General features: G+C 51.3%; 1 protein-coding gene across 1 annotated transcript; it reads left to right on the top strand.

Moving 5' to 3' along the window:
* The first annotated feature begins 3,343 nt into the window (after window positions 1-3,343).
* On the top strand, window positions 3,344-6,809 carry LOC115385416 (collagen alpha-2(IV) chain-like). The gene is made up of 12 exons (XM_030087407.1): window positions 3,344-3,400; window positions 3,551-3,604; window positions 3,716-3,778; window positions 4,384-4,443; window positions 4,639-4,671; window positions 4,768-4,827; window positions 5,023-5,055; window positions 5,143-5,199; window positions 5,373-5,420; window positions 5,464-5,534; window positions 5,620-5,627; window positions 5,689-6,809. Exons 1-12 carry the CDS (start codon window positions 3,344-3,346, stop codon window positions 6,807-6,809), a joined length of 1,665 nt encoding a protein of 554 aa, XP_029943267.1.
* Window positions 6,810-9,519: the final 2,710 nt, after the last annotated feature.

The following is a 9,519-nucleotide window of genomic DNA, read 5'->3' as shown; positions in this document are numbered from 1 at the left end:
GTCAACAAACATGATTTGGGCTCCCAGGGTTTACGACACGCCCACAAGATGGCAACAAGAGGCAGCACATAAACATTGTGGCACACAACGCTCTTTCACTACTCCAGAGGATTATGAAGTCAGTTTTATTCAGAGGAGCGCGGATAGGTGGAAAATGACCACAGAACGGTAAGGAAATGAAACATGTTGTGTTTGGTGTGAACAGCTGTGAGAGTTGGTGAAGAAGTATGTGAGAAACCTGATCTGAGCTGCTGCTGTGAAATGTGAAGCTGGGTTCTGGTGGGTTCTGGTTGGTTCTGGTCCTGACAGGAGGCGGGCGGCTCAGAGAAGATTGTTCCTGCTGTCTCTTAAAGTTTCATATGAGACCCAGCATGGTGGAGCAGATGGATCTGGTTCTGCAGGTCCTGGGTCAGGAGGTGTGGAGGAGGGGGGCGTGGGGAATTTTAAAGTTGTTCTAAAACAAACACTCGGTGTCAAAGTGCAGCTGGACCATCAGTTAGTGAGATTAAGGCTTCTGGTTTGAAAGAAATCATCCTATACAAATGCTGTGTTTGCATGAACTCTTTAATATCTTCATCCTGAACAGAGAATAAGAATCAGAATAGTCTTTATTGTCATTGCAACAAGTTACCAAAGTTACAAGTTACAACGAAATGGAAAAGAGGAAAAAATATCCATGTGATGATGAAATGAAACCTTTTCAAGCATTGCAAACAGGCTCGGTTTAATCTTCTGGTGTGAAATACAGCCAAACTCTGGAGAGCTTCTTCCTCAACGCCAGGTTGGAATGCTCAAAACCAAATGACGCCGTCTGGATGCCCGTGTGTGTCCGGTCCAGCTCCAGTACGGAATTACTGCAGCATTGTGGGCCAGCGCCCACATACTGCGAAATGGCTGCGCTGCGGCTCACAGGTGGCAGGTCACAGGTGGCAGGTGGCAGGTCACAGGTGGCAGGTGACAGGTCACAGGTGGCAGGTCGAAGGTGGCAGGTGGCAGGTCACAGGTGGCAGGTCGAAGGTGGCAGGTGGCAGGTCACAGGTGGCAGGTGACAGGTCACAGGTGGCAGGTCGAAGGTGGCAGGTGGCAGGTCACAGGTGGCAGGTCGAAGGTGGCAGGTGGCAGGTCACAGGTGGCAGGTCGAAGGTGGCAGGTGGCAGGTCACAGGTGGCAGGTCGAAGGTGGCAGGTGGCAGGTCACAGGTGGCAGGTCGAAGACTGCAGGTAGCAGGTGGCAGGTGGCTTTTATGCATGAGTGTTTTATTCTGAAACCTGAACACGGCTGTCACGCAAAGCACAGGAGTCGTGGAAGTTTTTAAAGTCTTGAGAGAACAAGCATCACGGTTGATGAAGAAAAACTGATCCTGGAGGTAAAGAGCACAAAATCCTCTGATAGTGCACATCTGGTCAGAAGGCGGAGTGCGGCGATGCCGGCGCTGCATCCGGTGGGATCACCGTACCGGTACGGCTGCGGAACGTTCTGGACCACAGACCTGCGCAGTGTGTGGGCGCTTGGCATCACTCACACTGCCTCGCTGCTGCTGCTGTCTTTATTTGTCCACATGGGGCAATTCAGAAGGCATGCAGAGCAGTCAGTGCAATAAATGGCATAATAAATATGTACAAAATTTAAAATCAAAATGAAGTTTAAAGTGACAATACCTTAATATCATACTAGTAGTATACCAGTGCAAATATACAAACACTGTCAGCAGTCCCAGACAGAGTGCAGTGAGGCAGAGAGGTAGCTACAGGAATATGTACGACATGTCAGTGCAGATATAAGAATTCAGAGGTCAGAGGTCATGTTAGGTCTGTGTAAAAAGCCTGGGGGGTGAGGGGGGGTCATGAGTTGAGGAGCAGGACTGCCCTGGGTCTGAAGGAAGCCCTTCTCTGTCCTGCATGCGGGGCAGCGAAGCCGTCGGCCAGAAGGAGCCACTCCAATGAGAGAAGAGAGCATGTGAGGATCACTGGTGATCCGGTGATCCAGTCTGCATGTTGAGACACTGCAGACAGTTCTGAGAGGCAGTCCTATGGTTCTAGAGCAGACAGGGACGGTCCTCTGCATGGACGATCCTCTGCAGGGACACTCCTGTGCAGGGACAGGCCTCTGCAGGGACAGGCCTCTGCAGGGACAGGCCTCTGCAGGGACGGTCCTCTGCAGGGACAGTCCTGTGCAGGGACAGGCCTCTGCAGGGACGGTCCTCTGCAGGGACAGTCCTGTGCAGGGACAGGCCTCTGCAGGGACAGGCCTCTGCAGGGACAGGCCTCTGCAGGGATGGTCCTCTGCAGGGACAGTCCTGTGCAGGGACAGGCCTCTGCAGGGACAGGCCTCTGCAGGGACAGGCCTCTGCAGGGACGGTCCTCTGCAGGCGGGTTCTGGTCTGGAGGCTGATGGAGTAGAACCAGCAGCTGATGGAAGAAGTGATGGTCTCTCTGTGAAGGAGCAGTAGAATGTTCTGAGAATGTTCTGACTCCAGAAGAGCTGAGCGTCCTCATGAGACACAGTCTCTGGAGACATTTCCTGATTGTCTCCTCTGTGTTCGATGAGAATTTCAGCTGTCTGTCAAAGATGATGTCCAGATATTTGTCCTCGTCCACCAGCTCAACAGGCAGGCCATGGATGGTGGTGACAGCTGTAGCAGTGCCACCTGCCTGTTGGAGGAGGACACTGCATCTGCTGGGTTTCATTAATGTTCAGCTCCAGATGAGAACCATCACAGCAGTCCACCAACTCCTGGAGGACGGAGCTGTGGGACAGAGACAGTCCTGTCAGCAAAGACAGGAGGACGGAGACATCCTGTCAGCAGAGACAGGAGGATGGAGACGTCCTGTCAGCAGAGACATGAGGATGGAGACGTCCTGTCAGTAGAGACAGGAGGATCAGAGACAGGAGGACAGAGATGTCCTGTCAGCAGAGACAGGAGGATGGAGACGTCCTGTCAGCAGAGACATGAGGATGGAGACGTCCTGTCAGTAGAGACAGGAGGATCAGAGACAGGAGGACAGAGATGTCCTGTCAGCAGAGACTGGAGGAGCAGAGACAGGAGGACGGAGACGTCCTGTTAGCAGAGACAGGAGGACGTGTCGTCTGCATGTTTGAGCAGGTGGGAGTCTGGCTGTGAGGACAGTCATCATGTAGAGAATGGAGGAGAGAATGTAGAGAATTGAGGACCAGTGGAGGACTGGAGGACAACAGAGATGTTGACCTGTGGGTTAAAGGTCCAGGATCCACAGGATGAGCTGGTGGACCAGGTGGAAGTGGAGGACAGTCTGTGAGCCAGGATGTGAGGCTGGAGGAGACATCAACGGACAGGAGTCTAGCTGAAGTGTTTGGGTTCCAGGTGATGGTGTTCCAGGTGACGGCGTTCCAGGTGTTGGCGTTCCAGGTGACGGTGTTCCAGGTGTTCCAGGTGTTCCAGGTGACGGTGTTCCAGGTGACGGTGTTCCAGGTGATGGCATTCCAGGTGTTCCAGGTGACGGTGTTCCAGGTGATGGCATTCCAGGTGTTCCAGGTGATGGCATTCCAGGTGTTCCAGGTGATGGTGTTCCAGGTGACGGTGTTCCAGGTGTTGGCGTTCCATGTGACGGTGTTCCAGGTGTTCCAGGTGTTCCAGGTGACGGTGTTCCAGGTGTTCCAGGTGACGGTGTTCCAGGTGATGGCGTTCCAGGTGTTCCAGGTGACGGTGTTCCAGGTGATGGCATTCCAGGTGTTCCAGGTGACGGTGTTCCAGGTGATGGCATTCCAGGTGTTCCAAGTGATGGTGTTCCAGGTGTTCCAGGTGACGGTGTTCCAGGTGTTCCAGGTGACGGTGTTCCAGGTGACGGTGTTCCAGGTGATCCAGGTGACGGTGTACCAGGTGTTCCAGGTGACGGTGTTCCAGGTGTTCCAGGTGACGGTGTTCCAGGTGATCCAGGTGACGGTGTTCCAGGTGATCCAGGTGACGGTGTTCCAGGTGTTCCAGGTGACAGTGTTCCAGGTGTTCCTGGTGTTCCAGGTGACGGTGTTCCAGGTGATGGCGTTCCAGGTGTTCCAGGTGTTCCAGGTGACGGTGTTCCAGGTGTTCCAGGTGACGGTGTTCCAGGTGACGGTGTTCCAGGTGATCCAGGTGACGGTGTTCCAGGTGATCCAGGTGATCCAGGTGACGGTGTTCCAGGTGTTCCAGGTGACAGTGTTCCAGGTGTTCCTGTGTTCCAGGTGACGGTGTTCCAGGTGATGGCGTTCCAGGTGTTCCAGGTGTTCCAGGTGACGGTGTTCCAGGTGATGGCATTCCAGGTGTTCCAGGTGACGGTGTTCCAGGTAATGGCATTCCAGGTGTTCCAGGTGATGGCATTCCAGGTGTTCCAGGTGACGGTGTTCCAGGTGTTCCAGGTGACGGTGTTCCAGGTGACGGTGTTCCAGGTGACAGCGTTCCAGGTGTTGGCGTTCCAGGTGACGGTGTTCCAGGTGATGGCGTTCCAGGTGACGGTGTTCCAGGTGATGGCATTCCAGGTGTTCTAGGTGACGGTGTTCCAGGTGATGGCATTCCAGGTGTTCCAGGTGATGGCATTCCAGGTGTTCCAGGTGATGGCGTTCCAGGTGTTCCAGGTGACGGTGTTGCAGGTGTTCCAGGTGACAGTGTTCCAGGTGACGGTGTTCCAGGTGCTCCAGGTGATGGTGTTCCAGGCGTTCCAGGTGACGGTGTTCCAGGAGTTCCAGGTGACGGTGTTCCAGGTGATCCAGGTGACGGTGTTCCAGGAGTTCCAGGTGACGGTGTTCCAGGTGTTCCAGGTGACGGTGTTCCAGGTGACGGCGTTCCAGGTGTTGGCGTTCCAGGTGACGGTGTTCCAGGTGATGGCGTTCCAGGTGACGGTGTTCCAGGTGATGGCATTCCAGGTGTTCTAGGTGACGGTGTTCCAGGTGATGGCATTCCAGGTGTTCCAGGTGATGGCATTCCAGGTGTTCCAGGTGATGGCGTTCCAGGTGTTCCAGGTGACGGTGTTGCAGGTGTTCCAGGTGACAGTGTTCCAGGTGACGGTGTTCCAGGTGCTCCAGGTGATGGTGTTCCAGGCGTTCCAGGTGACGGTGTTCCAGGAGTTCCAGGTGACGGTGTTCCAGGCGTTCCAGGTGACGGTGTTCCAGGAGTTCCAGGTGACGGTGTTCCAGGTGCTCCAGGTGATGGTGTTCCAGGTGCTCCAGGTGACGGCGTTCCAGGAGTTCCAGGTGACGGTGTTCCAGGAGTTCCAGGTGACGGTGTTCCAGGTGATCCAGGTGACGGTGTTCCAGGAGTTCCAGGTGACGGTGTTCCAGGTGATCCAGGTGACGGTGTTCCAGGTGATCCAGGTGACGGTGTTCCAGGTGTTCCAGGTGATGGTGTTCCAGGTGTTCCTGGTGTTCCAGGTGACGGTGTTCCAGGTGATGGTGTTCCAGGTGTTCCAGGTGTTCCAGGTGATGGTGTTCCAGGTGACGGCATTCCAGGTGTTCCAGGTGACGGTGTTCCAGGTGATGGCATACCAAGTGTTCCAGGTGATGGCATTCCAGGTGTTCCAGGTGGCGGTGTTCCAGGTGACGGTGTTCCAGGTGTTCCAGGTGACGGTGTTCCAGTTGTTCCAGGTGACGGTGATCCAGGTGACGGCGTTCCAGGTGTTGGCGTTCCAGGTGACGGTGTTCCAGGTGATGGCGTTCCAGGTGTTCCAGGTGACGGTGTTCCAGGTGATGGCATTCCAGGTGTTCTAGGTGACAGTGTTCCAGGTGATGGCATTCCAGGTGTTCCAGGTGATGGCATTCCAGGTGTTCCAGGTGATGGCGTTCCAGGTGTTCCAGGTGACGGTGTTGCAGGTGTTCCAGGTGACAGTGTTCCAGGTGACGGTGTTCCAGGTGCTCCGGGTGCTCCAGGTGATGGTGTTCCAGGTGATCCAGGTGACGGTGTTCCAGGTGTTCCAGGTGATGGTGTTCCAGGTGACGGCGTTCCAGGTGTTGGCGTTCCAGGTGACGGCGTTCCAGGAGTTCCAGGTGACGGTGTTCCAGGTGATCCAGGTGACGGTGTTCCAGGTGATCCAGGTGACGGTGTTCCAGGTGTTCCAGGTGACGGTGTTCCAGGTGTTCCTGGTGTTCCAGGTGACGGTGTTCCAGGTGATGGTGTTCCAGGTGTTCCAGGTGTTCCAGGTGATGGTGTTCCAGGTGACGGCATTCCAGGTGTTCCAGGTGACGGTGTTCCAGGTGATGGCATACCAAGTGTTCCAGGTGATGGCATTCCAGGTGTTCCAGGTGGCGGTGTTCCAGGTGTTCCAGGTGACGGTGTTCCAGGTGTTCCAGGTGACGGTGTTCCAGTTGTTCCAGGTGACGGTGATCCAGGTGACGGCGTTCCAGGTGTTGGCGTTCCAGGTGACGGTGTTCCAGGTGATGGCGTTCCAGGTGTTCCAGGTGACGGTGTTCCAGGTGATGGCATTCCAGGTGTTCCAGGTGATGGTGTTGCAGGTGTTCCAGGTGACGGTGTTCCAGGTGATCCAGGTGACGGTGTTCCAGGTGATCCAGGTGACGGTGTTCCAGGTGTTCCAGGTGACGGTGTTCCAGGTGTTCCAGGTGACGGTGTTCCAGGTGTTCCAGGTGATGGTGTTCCAGGTGACGGCGTTCCAGGTGTTGGCGTTCCAGGTGACGGCGTTCCAGGAGTTCCAGGTGACGGTGTTCCAGGTGATGGCGTTCCAGGTGTTCCCGGGGTTCCAGGTGACGGTGTTCCAGGTGATGGCATTCCAGGTATTCCAGGTGATGGCATTCCAGTTGTTCCAGGTGATGGCGTTCCAGGTGTTCCAGGTGATCCAGGTTCCAACAATTGACAATTGATACAATCGACCACAATATTCTCCTGCAGAGGTTAGAATGTGAGGTCGGCATCAGAGGAAAAGCCCTCTGCTGGTTCAAATCCTATTTATCTAATAGGTACCAATTTGTTCACGTTAACCAACAGTCCTCACCGTGCTCCCAGGTCAGTTATGGGGTTCCTCAAGGGTCCGTGCTCGGGCCAATTTTATTTCTGTTATATATGCTTCCTTTAGGGAACATAATTAGAAGTCACGATATCAATTTTCATTGCTATGCAGATGACACACAACTGTATTTATCTATGAAACCTGATCAAACTAATCAAATAGACAGACTCAGCGACTGTATCAGAGAAATTAAATCCTGGATGTCTACGAACTATCTCCGTCTGAATCCTGGCAAAACAGAGGTCATTATACTAGGCCCCCATAAACTGAGAGAGTGTCTATCTGAACAGATTATCACCTTAGATAACGTCAGTGTATCCTCCTCCTCTACTGTCAGGAACCTCGGGGTCTTATTTGACCAGGATATCTCCTTTAAAGCACACATCAACCTGGTTTGTAAAACAGCATATTTCCACTTGCGCAACATAGCTAAAATAAGAAACATTCTACCTAGAAGCGATGCAGAAAAACTCATCCATGCATTTGTTTCTACTAGACTGGACTACTGCAACTCCCTTCTTGCAGCCTGCCCAAAAAGTGTATTAAAAAACTTTCAGTTGGTTCAAAATGCGGCCGCCAGATTATTACCTGGAACTAGAAGACGTGAACACATTACTCCCGTTCTAAAATCTCTTCACTGGCTTCCTGTCGAGTTTAGAGTTAGATTTAAAATCCTTCTCCTCACTTACAAAATCCTAAATGGGATGGCTCCGACCTATCTCCAAGATGCTTTAACGCCTTATCAACCAATCAGAGCACTTCGCTCTCAAAATGCAGGGTTACTGGTGACTCCTAGAGTCTCTAAATGGACACTAGGTGGAAGAGCCTTTAGCTATCAGGCACCGTTTTTATGGAACCAGCTTCCAAGTGGTGTCAAAGAGGCAGACACAGTCTCCACATTTAAGGTTAGGCTCAAGACGTTTCTCTTCGATGCAGCCTATGATCAGGTCAGCTAGGGACTCTAAACTAAACTAAAGTAAACTAAACTAAACTAAACTAAATTAAACTAAACCAAACTAAACCAAACTAAACCAAACTAAATTAAACTAAACTAAACTATCTAAACTATACTAACTAAATACTAGTTTAAATACTGAACTATTTACAAAGCTGCCCTAGGAGCTAGAATGCTGTGGGAAGTACGGTGCACTGAGCCCTGTCCTCTAATGTCTGAATGTTATTCCCTTTAGTCCGTTCATTGCTTTTCCCCTGCTGTCCCCCCCTTCGAGGGGGAGTCTTCTCCAGTTTCAGTTGCTGACTCCACTATTACGAGGGCCTACGAACAAGCTCCGTCCGGACCGGGAGGACACTCCTGTCGGTCCTGCCCGTGGACTGGCTTCAGTTCTACTTCTGGGATCCGTGGTTCTTGTGCTGGACCGTCCAACGGACTGTCCTCAACATTGTCCTAGGCTTTACTTCTTATTGTCTCATGCTAGCTGTTGCCAAAGCTGTCCGTCCCTGGGAGAGGGATCCCTCCATACTGTGGTTCTCCCCAAGATTTCTTCTTCTCCCACTGGGTTTTTGGAGTTTTTTCTTGCCGTATGTGAGGGTCTAAGGCGGTGGTTGCTTCGTTCTGTCTCGTTACTGTGAATCTGACATATTAACATGATGCTTATTCACTGTTTTTATTTTTACCAATCAATGTAACATCTTGAAGCCTCTGAGGCAGCTGTTGTGATACTGGGCTGTACAAAAATACATTGATTGATTGATTGACTGAGGTCTAAGAGAACCAGGACTGAGACTAGACCTGCGTCAGCCGCCAATAGCAAGTCATTAGTGACTTTAACTAACGCAGTCTCAGTGCTGTGATAAGCTCTATATCCTGACTGAAATTTCTCAAATAAACTATTGTCCTGTAGGTGGCGGTAAAGCTGTTTAACCACAACTTTTTCCAGAACTTTTGAAATAAAAGGCAGATTTGATATCGTTCTGTAGTTAGCTAGAATATCAGGATCGAGATTAGGTTTTTTCAGCAGTGGTTTGATTACTGCGAATTTAAATGACTGTGGCACATAGCCATTTTCTAGAGACGTGTTTATTATAGTTATGATCGTATTTAAGATAACTGGAAGAATATCTTTGAAAAGCTTAGTTGGAATTGGATCTAGGAGACAGGTCGAGGTTTTAGAAGACATCACAATCGAAGTAATCTCAGCCCCATTTACTGGTGAGAAACTATCTAGTATTTCAGGTATTTCAGGTGGAGGCAGTGGCTGGATTCCCTGAGCTTGATCTGAGGAAAGCTCTTCACTGATTTTACCTCTGATGGTTATGATTTTATCATTAAAGAATTTAAGAAAGTCTACACAAGAAGTCCAAAAAGGTTCATTGGTCTTTCCAAGGTATAATCCAAAAACAAAGGTTCTTTTCCAAAGACCAGGGAGGTATTTTGTTATTTTGTTATGAAGAAGACAGCTGACAGCTGCCGAAACCGTCAGGTAAATAACAAAATACCTCCCTGGTCTTTGGAAAAGAACCTTTGTTTTTGGGTCTACACAAGAAGGTTGGTAACAAATAGAAAAGACCTTGAAACAAGAAATGGTCTGACATTACT

The sequence above is a fragment of the Salarias fasciatus genome, unplaced genomic scaffold, assembly GCF_902148845.1.
Source record: "Salarias fasciatus unplaced genomic scaffold, fSalaFa1.1, whole genome shotgun sequence".
NCBI lineage: Eukaryota > Metazoa > Chordata > Actinopteri > Blenniiformes > Blenniidae > Salarias > Salarias fasciatus.
The sequence above is the reverse complement of the archived record's forward strand: the minus strand, read 5'-3'. Positions and strand labels throughout refer to the sequence as shown.

Coding starts and splice junctions, on each gene's coding strand:
- LOC115385416 (XM_030087407.1), top strand. CDS start 3,344: ATGGTGTTCCAGGTGACGGCGTTCCAGGTGTTGGCGTTCCAGGTGACG. Junction 4,672..4,767: donor TGGTGTTCCAGGCGTTCCAG/GTGACGGTGTTC, acceptor CAGGTGTTCCAG/GTGACGGTGTTCCAGGTGAC. Junction 5,200..5,372: donor CGGCGTTCCAGGAGTTCCAG/GTGACGGTGTTC, acceptor GTTCCTGGTGTT/CCAGGTGACGGTGTTCCAGG.